The sequence below is a fragment of the Babylonia areolata genome, chromosome 9 (assembly GCF_041734735.1).
Source record: "Babylonia areolata isolate BAREFJ2019XMU chromosome 9, ASM4173473v1, whole genome shotgun sequence".
Taxonomy (NCBI): Eukaryota; Metazoa; Mollusca; class Gastropoda; order Neogastropoda; family Buccinidae; genus Babylonia; species Babylonia areolata.
Window position 1 is genome coordinate 43,882,153 of NC_134884.1, and position 20,197 is coordinate 43,902,349.

The 20,197-nt window shown below is 40.0% G+C and overlaps 1 protein-coding gene across 3 annotated transcripts in view; it reads left to right on the forward strand.

The window, feature by feature from the left end:
• The window catches only part of LOC143285510 (maestro heat-like repeat-containing protein family member 1), an 82,196-nt gene that overhangs the window by 12,524 nt on the left and 49,475 nt on the right, over positions 1-20,197 (forward strand). For all 3 annotated transcript variants that reach the window (XM_076592845.1, XM_076592844.1, XM_076592846.1), the window contains exons 7-16: positions 2,478-2,618; positions 3,806-3,898; positions 5,167-5,245; positions 5,900-6,013; positions 7,937-8,010; positions 12,127-12,249; positions 13,028-13,132; positions 15,754-15,898; positions 17,045-17,085; positions 19,406-19,547. In XM_076592845.1, coding sequence (XP_076448960.1) covers positions 2,478-2,618; positions 3,806-3,898; positions 5,167-5,245; positions 5,900-6,013; positions 7,937-8,010; positions 12,127-12,249; positions 13,028-13,132; positions 15,754-15,898; positions 17,045-17,085; positions 19,406-19,547 — 1,057 coding nt within the window. The remainder of the gene's footprint in view (positions 1-2,477; positions 2,619-3,805; positions 3,899-5,166; positions 5,246-5,899; positions 6,014-7,936; positions 8,011-12,126; positions 12,250-13,027; positions 13,133-15,753; positions 15,899-17,044; positions 17,086-19,405; positions 19,548-20,197) is intronic.

Consider the following 20,197-nt stretch of genomic DNA (forward strand, 5'->3'; position numbering starts at 1 on the left):
GTTTGGCCAGTGCTTCAGCTGTTTGTGCGTAATAATTATGGAAATGAGAAATTTGTTCTTAGAATGAAGAAAACTAAACCACTAACCATCTTTGTTTCTGTACTTAAGTGATTAATTTATTATTAGAATTGTGTTTATTGTTGATGAGCTAGCAGAATTTTTTTCCCCCTGTTTATTCTTTACACTAAATTTGGAGAGAAAAAAAGACTTCAAAAGTGGTTTGTGCACAAAAAGCTGTGAGCAAGCATTCTTTGAAATCATAGATTGTTAGGGTGTACATAATTAAAGTAATCTTATCTGTCTCAAACAGACATAAACATAATCTGTTAGATGAAAACAACAGCTAATACTAATTCTACACAAATGTTTTGTATCAGTTTCTCTCTTCTTTTTTTTTCTTCTTTTTTGTTTTATTATTATTTTTTAAATGTTCTTATTCATCAGAAATGTGTATGCTATGCATCTACAACTACAGATTGAGGAGGCTGTTGGTCACATAGAAATATAATGACAACTAATATCAAGTCTACATGGACGTTTAATATTGTTCTTTGAAATAAATGTATATGCATCTGAAATTGTGAGCTGCACAGCTACAACTACAGATCATGGAAGTGTGGGATACAGAGAGATATTATGACAACTAATATCAGTGCTGCATAGATGTCTAAAATTGTGTTCTTTAAAAAACAAACAAAAAAACTGTGTGTCTGAAACGTTTATTTTACACAGCTACAACTGCAGATAGTGGAGGCAGGGGGTCAGATGACTTACACATCTTTACATGCAACTGAAATATGTCACACACTACATTTAAATTTGTATGTTACACAGCTGCACTGAAGTGTGTATATTGCACAGCTACTCTGAACTGTTTGTGTTACACAGCTACACTGAAATGTGTGTGTTACGCAGCTACGCTGAAATATGTTTGTTACACAGCTACACTGAAATGTGTGTAACACAGCTACACTGAAATGTGTGTAACACAGCTACACTGAAATGTGTGTTACACAGCTATGCTGGAATGTGTTTGTTACACAGCTACATTGAAATGTGTTTGTTACACACCTACACTGAAATGTGTGTTACACAGCTACACTGCAGTGTGTACAGTTACACTGAAATGTGTGATATGCAGCTACACTGAAATGTGTGTTACACAGTTAAGCTGAAATGTATGTTACACAGCTACACTGAAATGTGTGTTACACAGCTACACTGAAATGTGTTTGTTACACAGCAACACTGAAATGTGTACATTACACAGCTACACTGAAATGCTGAAATGTTTGTTACACCACTACACTGAAATGTGTACAGCTAATAAAGATGATAATAATAATAATAATAATGATATTTATGTAGCTCTGAATCTTGTGCAGAGACAAATCAAAGTGTTTTCGCACCAGTCATTCACATGCATGCATAACTGGAGAAACTGAAGACAAGGAAGAGGCAGGGGAGGGAGGCTATTTTGGGAAGAGGTGGGTTTTAAGGCCAGACTTGAAAGAGCTGAGTGCGGAGACATGACAAAGCGAAAGAGGAAGTTCATTCCAATTGCAAGGTCCAGCGACAGCGACACTGAAATGTGTGTTACACACTGAACACTGAACACTGAACACTTTAATGTCAATAGCTTTACAGCCCTAATGACATGGGGGTTCATAATACAAATAACAACATGCATCAATAGTAATAATATTGATGAAAACCAAAACCAAAACGAAATCAATCAATCTGTGCAACAAAGTGCAGTTCGACCATCCATTCAAAGTAATGGCATGTAGTGAGAAATAAAAACAAAAACATATATAAATGTATAACATAAATATTTTCCATATGAGAGTGACAACACAGATTTCACTTTTCACAATGAGCAACACCTGATACTATTTTATTATTGTTGAGTTTTTTTTCGTCGCATGTTATTCGCTTCTGCAATATATTTTGCAAGTGACTGTAGTGAAGTTTCCTGATTTAAATTAAGCACTCCAAAAATATCTTCATACTTTGCTGAATTTGTTTTAAATACAACACATTTTTCTCGAATATCGTCATAAGCTTTACAACTAAACAAAAAATGTAACTCATCCTCCCTTGAATGCCCGCACATCGGACAAGGGGAGAGTAACGAGGGCTCAGTTACACAGCTACACTGAAAAGTGTATGTTACACAGGTAGACTGAAATGTGTGTTACACAGCTCAATGAAATGTGTTAGACAGTCATGCTGAAATGAGTGTGTTACACATCTACTCTGAAATGCGTTTGTTACACTGCAACACTGAAATGTGTGTTGCACAGTTATGCTGAAATGTGTGTTACACAGCTACACTGAAATATGTGTTACATAGCTATGCTGAAAAGTGTGTTAATCAGCTACACTGAAATGTGTTACACAGCTACACTGAAATTTGTTACACAGCTACACTGAAATGTGTGTTACACAGCTACACTGAAATGTGTGTTACACAGCTACGACTGCAGATCGTGGAGGCGGTGGGTCACATGACCCACATCATGGAGAAGGAAAAGCTGGCGGAACAGTTTCCCAAGATCCTGCAAGGCATTCTGGGACTGTACAAGCGACACCCAGAACCTTACCATATCACTCAGGTTTGTTTTTTTGTTTTGGTGTGTGTGTGTGGTGTGTGTGTGTGTGTGTGTGTGTGTGTGTGTGTGACTGAGTCAGTCATACCTTTATTTCATAAAAATGGGAATGAAAGAAGAGGACAGAAATATGCAGCATAAAAAAATGGAAACAAAATAAGGACGAAAAAAAAAAGAAAGAAAAAAGTGGAAGTAACTGACAAAGAAAGAAAGGCAGGCAGACAGAAAGAAAGAAGGAAGGAAAGACAGAAAGAAAAGAAAAAGTCGGACGGAAAGAAATAAAACATAAAAAGGAAAGAAATGGACAAAAAAGAAAGAAAGACAAACAGACCCACAGATAGAAAGACATGAAGAAAGAAGAAAAGATAGTGAAAAAGAATGGGGAAAATGGAACCCCCCCACCCCCCCACCCCAAAAAAAAGATTTTTGTTTTTAAATTATTTTTTTTATGTTTTATGGTTTTGTCAGATTGCTTTGAATGCTGCAGAGTCATGTAGATGTTCGTTTTTATATTTTTTTTACTGATGCAGCTCAGTGCTATTAATGTGTATATTGATGAGTTTTTGTTGTTGTTGTTTTTTGTTTTAGCTGTGAATATCTGCTTTGTCATTTAATGGTTGTATTTTTTATGCTTTTACTGATCTGTGTAGCCGTGTATGATTAATGTTTACCTTGATGGGTTTTTTCCTATTCTGACTGTAAATTTCTGCTGATTGAGTCACATTAATAGTTGCATTGATTATGATTTTGCTGATCCAGCAGAGTACTGGAAATGTTTACAATGATGTTTTTTTTGGTGTGTTTTTTCTATTTAATTTTTGTGCAGGTTGGTTGCTGTAGGAATATTGGGTTGACAGTTTCCTAAAGTGGCTGTAGTCTTGATGAAGAAACTTTCTGTTTTTGTTCGTGTATATGAATCTGCAGATATGCATGTGTTTGCGCAAATGTATCATGAAAGACTTTCAGTCACATATTCAAATATAGGAGGCACTAGACCAAAATACCCTGACATGCATGCGTGTACACTCACCCATGCACACACACACACACACAGACACAGACACAGACAGACAGACACACACACACACACACACACACTCACACTCACACACACACACACACACACACACACTCACACACACACACACACACACACAAGCACAGTGAAGACAAGAGGTGTGGTGTATGTGCAGGGATTATGTATGGTACTGGACGCAGTGTGTGAAGAGGGCAACACTACTCTGGAGCCCTACCTGGACAACCTCCTCAACATCCTCTTTGCACAGGTACCGCAAGGGTCACGTGGTTTGCTAGGCACCTGGCTGGTGGGGGTTTACCTGTTGATTTTGTGGGGTTTTTTGCTGTGTTTTTTGTAGTAAGCTGCTTCATTTTAACTCCTCAGTAATCAATGTTTCCTTTTTTTTGTTGAACTGAAAGCATGACCACAAATTCAGTGTTTCAAGCATTGATTTCAGGGAACCTCAAAGTTGCATTAACAATTATTCTGTTGCCAAAGAAAAACTGTGCCATGGTAGACTCAGCTGCTGGCTTCGAGGTCCCATTTTGGCTTGTTGTGTCCTTGGGGAAGGCCACTCTACACCAGTTTTTCTCTCTCCACCAAGGTGTGAATGGTACCTGACTTTAATTGGGGAAGGCCACTATACACCCAGGTGTGAATGGTACCTGACTTTAATTGGGGAAGGCCACTATACACCCAGGTGTGAATGGTACCTGACTTTAATTGGGGAAGGTTAAAGTGGCAGAAGGAGAGAATTGGGCCCCACCTTCCTGTGCCAAACTCCAGACACAGTGGATATGAATTCTCTGCCCTGATGGCTGTAAAAAGCTGTCGGACCTTGAACCATTTTTGGAAGAAACTTGGTTTCCAGACAGTTCTCTCTAGAAATATCTGACATCAGTTTTGCTCCCATTGTGTTAGTCACTTTCCATTAAGGAATGGGAATAGTTATGTTTTAAAATCAAGTACCATCCCTCATTGTCCACAGTTGCTGTTTCTTGCAGTCTATCCCATGTCACTTTCCCCATCGCGGTGCATTACATGGGTTGTGTGTTAAAATGGATGCTCTGTCTTGACATGGAGCAGCAACCAAATGTTATCGCCTGACTTGGAGGCAGGTGTGCACGGGTCTGAATCTCATATACAGACTGATACTTTTACCCCACCCTCTGCTTGACCTTGAGTGCTGGTTTGGGTGCGAGTCATGAGGTGATAAACCAAGATCCTGTATGCAGCATGCATTTTGCATACGTAAAAGAACCTACAGCAACAGAAGGGTTGTCCCTGACAAAGTTCTGTAGAAAAATCTACTTCACTTTGAAACAGACACACTGCAGGTAGAAAAGAAGAAAAAAGAAATGTGGGTTATGCTATATTGTGGTGACTCTCTCTGGAGAGAGCAGCTCGGATTTCACACAGGGAAATCTGCTGAATCAAAGCAATATACAGTACAATATTCAATACTGTGCAGTGCAGTACTATACAATACAGAGTTTGTGTTGTGAATGTCAAGACAGACCTTGTGTTGTTGTCCAGGCTTTCCAGCCCATTGACTACAACAATCCCAACAGTATCAAGAACCACAATGAGATACTGCGCTCCTTTGCCATCATCAGTAAGTCTTTCTTTCTTGCCTCACATCTCTGTTATAGACTGGAACATTTCTGTCGCAGAGGGTTGCGGTAAAAAGCTTACGCTGTTGCTTTTTGTTGATCTGTAGGTACTGCAGATTCTTGAACATGCATTATTGTGAATTGATTTACGATGCTTATTGAAATGATTTGCCTTTGAAGTGTCTGTGTGTGTTGGTGCGCTATGAAATAGAATTTGCCTGAGTGTCGGGAGGGAATTGTATGTTTGCATTTGACAGATAAAATGAGCATTAGATTGATAGATACTACAAAAAAAGAGTGTGGATGTGCAACTGGAGATAGGTTTAGTTATCAAAATAGACAAATGGACTTGGGGGCACACTTATGCATGCACGCACCCACACACACACACACACACACACACACATACACACACACACACACACACACACACACACACACACATTCACATATGCACTCGCACATATACAGAGAGACTGATTGAGTGTTTTTGCATATGCAAGCGTTTGACATGTTGTATTACTAATTGACTACCAAGCTTTATCTCCCCCCTTCTGCACTGTATCAAAAGATTTTTTTTCAACTGAGGGTTTTCTTAACTATGTCCCCTAATATTCATTGACAGTAAATCAAAAAATTTTAACATATTTCTGCAGCACGCGCTTTTTCGGGCAAGCTGGTGGGAATCTTGCTGGGGAAACTGGAAGCCAGCAACGAGAAAATGCGCATTGGAATCCTCACCATCTTCAAGCACATCATCAACTCTGCTGGTAGGTTCTGGGCGCGGGGTGGGTGGGGGGTCGGGGAGCAGGGGTGGCAGGAGATAGGAGGGTATGTTAACCCCATGTCTGCTGATGATGACTGTGTTTGTTCTGTGTGTGCATTATTGACATTATCATTGATCATTGCTTTGATACTATGTTTGTTCTGTGTGTGCATTAGTAACATTATCATTGATCATTGCTTTGATACTATGTTTGTTCTGTGTGTGCATTAGTAACATTATCAATGATCATTGCTTTGATACCATGTTTGTTCTGTGTGTGCATTAGTAACATTATCATTGATCATTGCTTTGATACTATGTTTGTTCTGTTTGTGCATTAGTAACATTATCAATGATCATTGCTTTGATACTATGTTTGTTCTGTGTGTGCATTAGTAACATTATCAGTGATCATTGCTTTGATACTATATTCTGTTTGTGTGTTAGTAACATTATCAATGATCATTGCATTGATACTATGTTTGTTCTGTGTGTGCATTATTAACATTATCATTGATCATTGCTTTGATACTATGTTTGTTCTGTGTGTGCATTATTAACATTATCAGTGATCATTGCTTTGATATTATGTTTGTTTTGTTTGTGCATTAGTAACATTGTCAATGATCATTGCATTGATACTATGTTTGTTCTGTGTGTGCATTAGTAACATTATCATTGATCATTGCTTTGATACTATGTTTGTTCTGTGTGTGCATTAGTAACATTATCAATGATCATTGCTTTGATACCATGTTTGTTCTGTTTGTGCATTAGTAACATTATCATTGATCATTGCTTTGATACTATGTTTGTTTCATTTTGAAGTAAGAGGCAATTGTATCATCACTACTGCTTTTTGTATTGCAGTGTTTAAGGGTGACCTTTGGGATTTTGTTCAAGAAGGATAAGTTGAATGGCTGGAGAGCCACTCACATTGATGTCAGTGTTTGTGCCAGCTTAAAGGTTGATTACGGCACTGCTTTTTGGAAGTTCATGCCTATACTTTGTACCCCAACAGTGCAGCTGCACTGCAGTTTCTGTGGACCAGCCCTACAACAGTCGAGTGCTGGTCAAAGCCATACTTTATACACGAAATGCAAACAGTGTCATCAAAAACATGCTCTATCCCATCGAAAACACCAGCAAACAATGTTCAGACACTATAGAAGATAAAGCCAACAAGCTAAAAGCACCGAGTAAGAATACAACTGATTGAGAAAGTGAAACTGAACATGCCCACTTTGGTACCAAAATTTCAGTACTTGGTCAAAGTGAAGAACTTGAGTGTTGTGGACAGATCAGTTCTTGGTGGACAAAGCGTTCAGTTCATTCAGTGCAATAAATGTTTATTCATTGCTAGTGAAGAGTGGGTGCAATGGCCAGGTGGTTGAGTTGGACTTTCAATCTGAGGGTCCTGGGTTTGAATCTCGGTAACAGTGTGTGGTGGGTAAAGGGTGGAGATTTTTTTGTTCTCCCAGGTCAACATATGTGCAGACCTGCTTTTGCCTGAGCCTGTCCGTGTCAGTAAACATTTACTGGGTTATGGAAACAAGAACATACCCAGCATGCACACCACCGAAAATGGAGTATGGCTGCCTACATGGCAGGTAAATAAACAAAACGGTCATACACATAAAATGTTATCTTCTTATTCTTCTTCCACTTGACAACCAACATCAGCATGTTGAATATAACTGTCATTACATGTCTGTCTGAGTGTGTATGTGTGCATGCCTGAAATCTAATTGAATGACACGGGAAACAAATGATGAGCGCCCAGTGGCAGCTGTCAGTTGGCTCTACTCAGGTAGGCAGCCTGTTGTGCAAATGACTCCGTGTTTGTAAAGCGCTTGGGGCTTTGTCTCCTACTGAGGATAGGCACTATATAAGTATCCATATCATTCATTCATTCATTCCGTTGCAGGGGAGGCGATGGATGACAAGAAGGAGATAGTGGTGTCAGGACTGAAGATGCTCTGCAATGACCACAACAACAAGGTACCATACCCTGTTTCGGCCTTTGTTTCACTGTTTGAAAACGTCCATGCTCTAGCTATTTTGTGTGCCATCTCTACTGTCATATTTCCTTTGACTTGAAATTACCCATTTAGACGTTTCAAAAAAGGTGTTTTCTTGTAATGGTACGTTTTCATGAACTGGTGAAAAAGGTATCCCCAGGTAGTAACTGTATATGGTTGTCAAGAAGTAGGTAGGTCTGGTTGCTATGTAATGCTGTAAAACAATGGCTGACAGACCATATTTTTACCACTTTTCACTTAGCCATAGCTAGTGGAATACTGCATACATAGAGCTGAAAAATATGTCATGAAATTAAACAACATTCATACTTTCCTCTAAGTTTTTCTTCTTTTGTGTGTTAGTGAATGTTAGTGATTCTGAAATTCTCGAAGTGGGATACCCTGCTTCTGGTCTGAATGAAGGTTGGTGACAAAAATAGATTGTGGATATTTCTGCTCTCAACCATTTGGTACAATAGCGCTTTCAAATAAGAAATAATGTTCTCTACTTTCATGTAGGCTAATTTTCAATAATCACATATTGTGAACAGGTGAAAAAGGTGTTTGGCCATGTGTTAATTACAAACAGGTGAAAAAGGTGTTTGGCCGTGTGGTACTTACATGTTGTCAACAGGTGAAAAAGGTGTTTGGCCATGTGGTAATTACATGTTGTCAACAGGTGAAAAAGGTGTTTGGCCATGTGTTAATTACATGTTGTCAACAGGTTAAAAAGGTGTTTGGCCATGTGGTAATTACATGCTGTCAACAGGTGAAAAAGGTGTTTGGCCATGTGGTAATTACATGCTGTCAACAGGTTAAAAAGGTGTTTGGCCATGTGGTAATTACATGTTGTCAACAGGTGAAAAAGGTGTTTGGCCATGTGATAATTACATGTTGTCAACAAGCGAAAAAAAAAAAGTGTCTTTCAGTGTGGTAATTACATATTGTGAACAGGTGAAAAAAGTTTTGCAATGTGGTAATTACCATAAAGTTCGGTCTATTGAGTGCGCTGGTACATAAGCCGCACCCACTAAATTTAGGAAAAAATTTATCTTCATACATACATAAGCCGCACTAGCTTATAAGCCGCACTTATTTCTGGTACCGGAACACATACTGATACTAAGAAAAGCTGTCAGTACTGTAGGTCATGAAATAAACACAAGCTGGAACAACACAAAGAAAAGCAAGCGAAAATACTGCTAGTGCCACAAAAAAAAAAAAAAAAAAAAAAGAAAAAAAAAGAATGAACACAACAAAAATAAGATCCATAATTTAGGGATAGTCACATTTATTCAGCGTCATCCTGCTCACTGAATCCACTGAAATCTTCGTCTTCAGTGTCCCAGTTGAAGAGAACCAGCACAGCTTCCTCCGCCATCTTGTCACTGACTTCAGCCTCGCTTTCACTTCATGAACATGAACGCAAAGTGGAGGTCACTGCTGGTTCGCCACTTGCACTGTTGTCTGCTAAGTCGATCGTCTTCAATTTGAAGGCTGCATCATAGGCATTACGTCATGTTTACGGCATGATGAGGGTGTACGCTTGAGCAGAGTAGAACTGAATGTTGATCTGAAGGTTTTAATGTGTGGGGATTTGATTTATAAAACGTGAACAGTTAGAACACTATCGTGAAGCTTTTCCCAAATTCCTGGACAGAAATCATGATTTGGGTGAGTTGAAGGGCAGCTAAGAACAGACGAGAATGTGACACTCCCGGGATCGTTAAAATCCTCAAATAAGCCGTATCATTGTGTAAGCCATTGTGTGAGCCGCAGAGGTTGAAGCAGGGGTTATAGACTGAACTTTACGGTACATATTGTCAACAGGTGAAAAGAAGAGTCATGCAGTGTGGTAATTACATATTGTCAACAGGTGAAAAATGTTTTTTACCAGGTGGTAATGATAGTTGTCAACAGGTGAAAAATGTGTTTGACCAGGTGGTAATGATAGTTGTCAACAGGTGAAAAAGATGATCTCTCAGATCATGATTACTTGTTGAAGCACTGACACATGCTATCCAGAGACTGGCATCCATACATGCACTTTCAGATCAGCATGTCACAGTTCTGCATGACTTTATTCACTTCTGCAAAACATTGAAAATCGAATGGGGAGCCCAGAGTGGCATGAGGCTATGCACAACATCTAGATGCAAAAGCTTTCATGGATGGGTGGCACCCCCTTGAAATTGAAACTTGCTCTCTGCAAGTGAAAAAGGTGTTCTACCAGGTAGAAATGAAATGTTCTCCACAAGTGAAAAAGGTATTCTACCAGGCAGAAATGAAATGTTCTCCACAAGTGAAAAAGGTGTTCTACCAGGCAGAAATGAAATGTTCTCCACAAGTGAAAAAGGTGTTCTACCAGGCAGAAATGAAATGTTCTCCACAAGTGAAAAAGGTGTTCTACCAGGCAGAAATGAAATGTTCTCCACAAGTGAAAAAGGTGTTCTGCCAGGTAGTATGGCATGTTGTCAACAAGTGAAAAGGGTGTTTTGCCAGGTAGTATGGCATGTTGTCAACAAGTGAAAAGGGTGTTCTGCCAGGTAGTATGGCATGTTGTCAACAAGTGAAAAGGGTGTTTTGCCAGGTAGTAGTGACATGTTAACAAATGAAAAAGGTGTCCTTCCAGGCAGTAATGACATGTTGTCAACAAGTGAAAAAGGTGTTTTACCAGGTAGTAATGGCATGTTGTCAACAAGTGAAAATGTGTTTTACCAGGTAGTATGACATGTTGTATACAGGTGAAAGAGGTGTTCTACCAGGTAGTAATGGCATGTTGTCAACAAGTGAAAAAGGTGTTCTATCAGGCAGTAATGACATGTTCTCCACAAGTGAAAAAGGTGTTCTACCAGGCAGTAATGACATGTCATCAAGTGAAAAGATGTTCTACCAGATAGTAATGACATGTTGTCAACAATGAAAAAGGTGTTTTACCAGGTAGTAATGAGATGTTGTTGTCATCAAGTGAAAAGGATGTTTTTCCAGGTAGTAATGACATGTTGTCAACAAGTGAAAAGGTGTTTACCAGGTAGTATGACATGTCCACAAGTGATAAAAGTGTTCTACCAGGTAGTAATGACATGATGTTGTCAACAAGTGAAAAAGGTGTTCTGCCAGGCAGTAATGACATGTTGTCAACAAGTGAAAAAGGTGTTCTACCAGGCAGTAATGACATGATGTTATCAACAAGTGAAAAAGGTGTTCTGCCAGATAGTAATGACATGTTGTCAACAATGAAAAAGGTGTTTTACCAGGTAGTATGACATGTCCACAAGTGATAAAAGTGTTCTACCAGGTAGTAATGACATGATGTTGTCAACAAGTGAAAAAGGTGTTTTACCAGGTAGTAATGATTTGTTGTCAACAAGTGAAAAAGGTGTTCTGCCAGATAGTAATGACATGTTGTCAACAATGAAAAAGGTGTTTTACCAGGTAGTAATGATTTGTTGTCAACAAGTGAAAAAAGGTGTTCTGCCAGGCAGTAATGACATGTTGTCAACAAGTGAAAAAGGTGTTATGCCAGGCAGTAATGACATGTTGTCAACAAGTGAAAATGTGTTTTACCAGGTAGTATGACATGTTGTCAACAAGTGAAAAAGGTGTTCTGCCAGGCAGTAATGACATGATGTTATCAACAAGTGAAAAAGGTGTTCTGCCAGATAGTAATGACATGTTGTCAACAATGAAAAAGGTGTTTTACCAGGCAGTAATGACATGTGTCAACTAGTGAAAAGGGTGTTTTACCAGGCAGTAATGACATGTTGTCAACAAGTGAAAAAGGTGTTCTACCAGGCAGTAATGACATGTTGATGTCAACAAGTGAAAAAGGTGTTATGCCAGGCAGTAATGACTTGTCAACAAGTGAAAAAGGTGTTGTACCAGGCAGTAATGACATGCGTCAACTAGTGAAAAGGGTGTTTTACCAGGTAGTAATGACATGTTGTCAACAAGTGAAAAAGGTGTTCTGCCATGTAGTAATGACATGTTGTTGTCATCAAGTGAGAAAGGAAGGTGTTCTCCCGGGTGGTAATCAATGACATGTTGTCAACAGGTGAAGAAGGTGTTTTACCAGGTGGTAATGTTTTGTCAACAGGTGAAGAAGGTGTTCTCTCAAGTGGTAATTGCCATGGCACACCATGGTTACCTGGAGCTGGAGGGGGGGCAGCAGATGGTGGAGTTCATCGTGCGCCAGTGTTCCCTGCCTGATGACCCCCCAGTAAGTCATGATGATAATAATCATGATAATGATAATAATGTGAATTTGTATAGCCCCTATTCTCTAGCTAGGGCTTTAGGCACTGTACAAGAACAGGTAAATAGACACACACACACACACACACACACACACACACACACACACACACACACACACACAGGCAAGAAGCACACAGTGAGAACAATGAAGTTCTCCTGTCAGTCATTGCTGGTGTCCATGTTTACCAGCGATCTACTGGTGAGTTAAACATAGCATGTTGATGTGCCACGTTTCATGATGAATGATGGAGATAACAGTGATGAGACAGCGTTTGTTGGTCAGTTCTTTCCTTTCAGCCACAAGAAAATTTAAGTATCTACTTATAAAATGTTTAGAACTGAAAGGTGAATAAACTGTAAGGCATTTAAAGATTGAAAGTCTGTGAACGTCATTGTTGATGTTTAAGTTAACTGGATGCATGCCCCGATACAGCGTGTACACTCTGACTGTTAGGTATTTGAAGATTGAAAGTCTGTGAGTGTCATTGTTGATATATGAATTTGTTAACCAGATACATGCAGCTTGTGCAATATGGCTTTTAGGAAGACCAGTGATGATACGTGATACTGATGGTGTTGATGATGTATTGATATACACCACCTGTGAACACCAGTAATGATATGTAACTGTGTTTACTGATGGTGTACATAAGATGTGTGCCTACTCTGTGGCTGTTGATGATGTATTGATACCCCCCCCCCCACCCACCCCCTGCATCCCCCTTCTCCCAACCCCCCAGGGGAGGAGACCAGCGGATCCGGAGCATGTGGGAAACCAGCAGCTGCGCAGCATGTGTGAGAACATCCTGCACCTGGTGACCACCACCATCGACATCATGGAGCCAGTCAGTCATCTCCAGCACCTTGTTCTTTGTGGTTCACACCTGTGTAGCTCCCTGTTCTTTGTGGATCACACCTGTGTAGCTCCCTGTTCTTTGTGGTTCACACCTGTGTAGCTCCCTGTTCTTTGTGATTCACACCTGTGTAGCATCCTGTTCTTTGTGATTCACACCTGTGTAGCTCCCTGTTTTTTTGTGATTCACACCTATGTAGCTCCCTGTTTTTTGTGGTTCACACCTGTGTAGCACCCTGTTCTTTGTGATTCACACCTGTGTAGCTCCCTGTTCTTTGTTGTTCACACCTGTGTAGCTCCCTGTTTTTTGTGGTTCACACCTGTGTAGCACCCTGTTCTTTGTGATTCACACCTATGTAGCTCCCTGTTCTTTGTTGTTCACACCTGTGTAGCTCCCTGTTTTTTGTGATTCACACCTGTGTAGCATCCTGTTCTTTGTGATTCACACCTGTGTAGCACCCTGTTCTTTGTGATTCACACCTGTGTAGCACCCTGTTCTTTGTGGTTCACACCTGTGTAGCTCCCTGTTATTTGTGATTCACACCTATGTAGCTCCCTGTTTTTTGTGGTTCACATCTATGTAGCTCCCTGTTCTTTGTGGATCACACCTGTGTAGCATCCTGGTCTTTGTGGTTCACACCTATGTAGCACCCTGTTCTTTGTGGTTCACACCTGTGTAGCTCCCTGTTCTTTGTGATTCACACCTATGTAGCTCCCTGTTTTTTGTGGTTCACACCTGTGTAGCACCCTGTTCTTTGTGATTCACACCTGTGTAGCTCCCTGTTCTTTGTGATTCACACCTATGTAGCTCCCTGTTTTTTGTGGTTCACACCTATGTAGCTCCCTGTTCTTTGTGGTTCACACCTATGTAGCTCCCTGTTCTTTGTGGATCACACCTGTGTAGCTCCCTGTTCTTTGTGGATCACACCTGTGTAGCATCCTGGTCTTTGTGGTTCACACCTATGTAGCACCCTGTTCTTTGTGATTCACACCTATGTAGCTCCCTGTTTTTTTTTGTGATTCACACCTGTGTAGCACCCTGTTCTTTGTGATTCACACCTGTGTAGCTACCTGTTTTTTTTGTGGTTCACACCTGTGTAGCATCCTGTTCTTTGTGATTCACACCTGTGTAGCACCCTGTTCTTTGTGATTCACACCTGTGTAGCTACCTGTTTTTTTGTGGTTCACACCTGTGTAGCATCCTGTTCTTTGTGATTCACACCTGTGTAGCACCCTGTTCTTTGTGATTCACACCTGTGTAGCACCCTGTTCTTTGTGATTCACACCTGTGTAGCACCCTGTTCTTTGTGATTCACACCTGTGTAGCATCCTGTTCTTTATGATTTACACCTGTGTATCTCCTTGTGTTTTTTTGTTTTTGTCCCTTGCAGGGAAGGTTACATTTCTCCATGTAGAAATATACATTGCAAAGTTGTTGTGGTTTTTTTTTTGGTTTTTTTTTGAGGGGGCAGGGGATAGAGGGGGTGGGGGAGACCAGAAGAAAACAACAACAACAACAAAAAACAAAAATCAAGTAACACATTTCACAAGTTTCATCACACTGAAGTACACTTTGTTTAAAGCCAAAATAACAGAAAGAAAATTGTACTATCATGTGTATTGGCGTGAAATATAAAACAAAAAAACCCACCACAAACAAAACTTTTGAGTCCATTTCATTTTTTGATCAAATTGTGAGACCTGTTAGACAAGGAATAATGAAATATCAAGCAAAATCTGGTAGATCTGTCTGATCAAAAGCAAACCAGCAAAAACTAATAAAACACTACTGCTACTAATGATATTTATAATAACAGTAGCAAAATCAATACTGGTCATAGTAAATGCAAGTAACAGTATTGCATAAATGATATTTCATCCTATCATTGTGAATAGAAAAGATACGGATAAATTGACTGGTGTTTTTCACTTATGTTTTATATTTCTTTTAGATTTTTACAACTAAAGTTGCCTGTAGTGATGAAAGAGTTAAAGAAATATTGCCAGTATGTGTTATTTGGTACCTGTGAGAATGTTTGTATGATTTGATTTAAATGTTGCTAGTTTAATTCATTCGGTACATATTATGAGAATGTTTGTATGATTTGATTTAAATATTGCTAGTATATGTCATTTGGTACATATTATGAGAATGTATATATGATTTGATTTAAATATTGGTAGTATATGTCATTTGGTACATATTATGAGAATGTTTGTATGATTTGATTTAAATATTGCTAGTATATGTCATTTGGTACATATTATGAGAATGTTTGTATGATTTGATTTAAATATTGCTAGTATATGTCATTTGGTACATATTATGAGAATGTTTGTATGATTTGATTTAAATATTGCTAGTATATGTCGTTTGGTACATATTATGAGAATGTTTGTATGATTTGATTTAAATATTGCTAGTATATGTCATTTGGTACATATTATGAGAATGTTTGTATGATTTGATTTAAATATTGCTAGTATATGTCATTTGGTACATATTATGAGAATGTATATATGATTTGATTTAAATATTGGTAGTATACCACTATATGTCATTTGGTACACATTATGAGAATATATGTGTAATTTGATCATCTCCACCTACAGGTGCTGTGGCCCTACCTGCTGGAAATGGTGGTCCCAGAGCAGTACTCACAGGCTGTGGGCGCCGTGTGTCGCAGTCTGGGTTATCTGGCATTGAAGAAACGAGGAGAAAATGCTGAAGACTATGACATTGACTTTGATGAACAAGGTAAAAAACAAAAACAAAAACCAAAGCAGAAATCATACATGAATGACATTGTGTGAAGTTACTCATCAGAAGATGCTGGAGACAAATTACCACTTCCCTCACTCACCACTACAACATGTAGCACAGCTGAGAGATGTTCTTCAGTTTTGTCTGTTCTGTTAAAATCACAGCTTCTCTCATGCACCACCACAACATGAAGCATAAGTGAGAGGTGTTCTTGTTTTGTCTGTGCCGTTAAAATCACATCTCTCATGCACCACCATAACATGTAGTGTAGCTGAGAGATGTTCTTCAGTTTTGTCTGTTCAATTAAAATCACATCTTCTCTCATGCACCACCACAACATGTAGCACAGCTGAGAGATGTACTTGTTTTGTCTGTTCTGTTAAAAGCACATCTTCTCTCATGCACCACCACAACATGTAGCACAACTGAGAGATGTTCTTCAGTTTTGTCAATTCAGTTGAAAGCCTGGCGCTTCAGATCCTGTGGATAAGATGTGCAGATGATATGTTTTTAGAATTGGTAGTCAGTCATATTAACCCCTGACTGTTGAACCAGGGTGAAATGAGATCAGTGTGGCGTTAGTTTGAAAGGCAGTCACTGCATTTTTTGTTGAAGAAAAGTAATGCAATCCCAGAAAAATGATCCAGATACAGAAACGTGACTGGCATCCTGACCAGCAACCTCAGTGAGGTGACCGTCCTTCACTGATCAGCACACTCATTAACAGAAGTCAACAGGTTAATAGCACGCTGGTTATGCATAAATTTGAGTTTGTAGCTTCTCAGACCTGACAGCTTTGGATGAGCATGAATGATGACAGAATTTGAAGAAAAATGATCATTGATAATATGATTTGTTTGCTGATTTAGTTTCTTTTTAATCTTTTTCTTTCACGTAAAGTGCCTTGATCTCTTAGAGAGAAAGGGTGCTACATAAAATGTACATCATTATTATTTTTTTTTTTTTCCTTATTATGCTGTTTTTGTTATTATTAGTTTTGTCAGTATGTGATGGTTTGTTTGCTGGTTTAAGTTGTTCTGTCAGTATGCAGTAACCTATTATTATGTTGCTTTCTATTGTTTTCTCATTAAGGGATGATGTGTGTGACGATCTTTGCATTATCAGTGTCATCTGTTGCAGCCAACATCCCCAAACCTCCACATTTGATTGCCAGACTCATTGTGAGTACTGACCTTCATTTGCTCTTTCTCTCTTTCTCACCATATTCCTCCAGTCTTCCTCTCCTTCCCTCTCTCTGTCTTGCTTTCTCCTTCTTTGTCTCTCTTTCCCGCTCTCTCTCTTTCTTCCCCACCCCCTCTCTCCCTCTCTGTCTCTCATCTTTCCTTTCCTCCCTCTGTTTCTTTCCTGCCCTCTCCTCAAATCCTTTCTTTCTTCCCTCTTTCCTGCCCTCTCCTCAAACCCTTTCTTTCTTCCCTCTTTCCTGCCCTCTCCTCAAACCCTTTCTTTCTTCCCTCTTTCCTGCCCTCTCCTCAAATCCTTTTCTTCCCTCTTTCCTGCCCTCTCCTCAAACCCTTTCTTTCTTCCCTCTTTCCTGCCCTCTCCTCAAACCCTTTCTTTCTTCCCTCTTTCCTGCCCTCTCCTCAAATCCTTTCTTCCCTCTTTCCTGCCCTCTCCTCAAACCCTTTCTTTCTTCCCTCTTTCCTGCCCTCTCCTCAAACCCTTTCTTTCTTCCCTCTTTCCTGCCCTCTCCTCAAATCCTTTCTTTCTTCCCTCTTTCCTGCCCTCTCCTCAAATCCTTTCTTCCCTCTTTCCTGCCCTCTCCTCAAATCCTTTCTTTCCCTCTTTCCTGTCCACAAATTTCACACTCTTCCCTCTCACTCTTCTGCAGTTCTTTATTCTCAAGTAAAAAACAAGATATTTGTTGCTGATATATTTGTTACTTGGTCATTTCTTTCATTCCTGAAGCATGTTGTAGTTCGGTTCTCAAGGCCTGAGTGGCACACCTTGTCTGTGGTGTTGCTCAGATATGTGTTACACTTAACTGATCATCAGTTGATTTTTTTCTATTATTTTATGCAGATAACAGGTAGCATTTATTGATCAGCCTGCTTTCTTTAATGCCTCCATTGAACTGGAACTGTAAGACTTTCTCTGTGCCTTTACCTCTGTCTCTTTCTGTCTGTTCTCGCCCTCTGTGTGTGTGTGTGTGTGTGTGTTTCTCTCTCCCCTTCTCCCTCTCTACTTCCCTGTCTTTCCCTTTGTTTCTTTCTCCTTATTCTCAGTGCATCAGTTTCGTTTCTTGTTGCCGCGTGTGTCCACTGTTTTGTTTTATTGAAAAAAGAATCGTTTTTGATTTTGTAATCGTTTGGTCACAAAATTTGTTTCCAAAGCTTTAGTATTTGAATGGTTGGGAAGATGTATATATATATATATTATATATATATATATAGAGAGAGAGAGAGAGAGAAGAGTAAGCAGTGCCTTTGAATGACAGTACAGCTAGGAGGCACCATGGCAGAGCTGGTTAGGCATTTGACTTGTGATCCAGTGTTCATCAGTGATCAGTTTGTGGCCCCGTTCCGGCATGGTGCTGTGTTCTTGGGAAGGCCACTTTACAGTGATTGTCCTCACTCCACCCGGGTGTGAATGGGTACCTCACTTTGGTCGTGGAAGGTTTTGAATGGTGGAGAGGATTGGTCCCCACCTTCCTGTGCTGAGCCCTAGGCACAGTGGGTATGAATTCACTGCCTTGATGGCGTAGAAGGCTATGGGACCTTTGAACTTGGAGCACTGGCCTAGTGATAATTCTTCCGCATAGGAAGCAAGAGAATCTGAGCACGGAGGATCAAATCCCACTCTCACCAGAATTTTCTCCCCCTCTGCAAAACCCTGAGTAGTGGTCTGGACTCTAGTCGTTTGGATGAGACGATAAACTGAGTTCCCATGTGTAGTGTGCACTTAGTGCATATAAAAGAACCGACAGCAACAAGAGTTGTTAACAGCAAAATTCTGCAGAAAAACCCACTTTGTAAAACAAGTATACTTGCAGACAGAAAAAAGGGCGTGGTGCTGCACTGTAGCGAAGCACTTACCACGGGGGAGCTGCTGGATTTCATGCACAGAAATGTTCTGACAAAAGAGTATAATAGTTAAATGCAATAACGATGATCGTGAAGGTGCTGATTGGCTGGCCGCAGAACGGGAGGAACCGAGGGGGGCACATTGTGATTCAGGGAAGGCTGCGATGTTGAAGGGGGACCACTCACAGTTCATGTGTGTCCAGGTGTCCATTGGCTGGCCACAGAACGTCAGGAAGTGAGGGGTGCACATTACAGTGTTGAAGGGGGACCACTCACAGTTCATGTGTGTCCAGGTGTCCATTGGCTGGCACAGAACGTTGAGAACTGAGGGGTGCACATTACAGTGTTGAAGGGGGACACTCACAGTTCATGTGTCCAGGTGTCCATTGGCTGGCCACAGAATGGCAGGAAGTGAGGGGCACTGTTGAAGGGGGACCACTCACAAATGATGTTTGTCCAGGTGCTGATTGGCTGGCCGCAGAACGGCAGGAACCGAGGGGTGCACATTCTGCAGTTGATGAAGGGCCTGTCGCCCAACCTGCACGACAGCCTGGTGGAACTGTGGGACACCATCATTCCCAAACTCAGCGAGTATCTCGATGGTGAGTGTCAGGGCCCTTTTCGTCACTGTGTGTTTTTGTTGTTTATTTTCTACTTTATCTCTCGCTGTTTTTGAAGAGCTTTTTTTTTGTTATTTGGTGGTGGTGGTTGTTTTTTTTTGTTTGTTTGTTTTTTTAACCTTTAAATTCCAGCTGTTTATTGCCTTGCAGTTTGTCCTTGAGATATGTTTGACTGAAAACAATCAGTCATCTTTTTTCTTTCAGTTTAACAGAAAAGAACCAAAGCGATCAAATGTTACGTGTTCCTGTTTGCATGTATATTTATGTGTGTATAACTTTTAGTGTAAACATTATTAGCTCCCTGTCTGGGAGTGTGAGTATCAGCACTTTCTTTCTGTCTGTCTTTCTTTCTTTCTGTCTTTCTGTCTGCTCTTTTGTTCTGTCTTTTTCTATACCTTTTTCTTTCATTCATTCTTTCTGTCTCTTTCTTTTTTACTCTCTTTTTTTTCCCCATTATTTCCTTTGTTCCGTCTTATTCTTATCTGTGTATTTAGTTATATAGGTTTACTGATGTATGATACTGTCTGCGCACTTATATTCCTTTGTTTGGAGTTATGATTTTTTTGTCCCTTGCATCTTGTCATACTGTACGTTTTAACCCCCTGACTGCCGATCCCTGATGAAGTGTGATC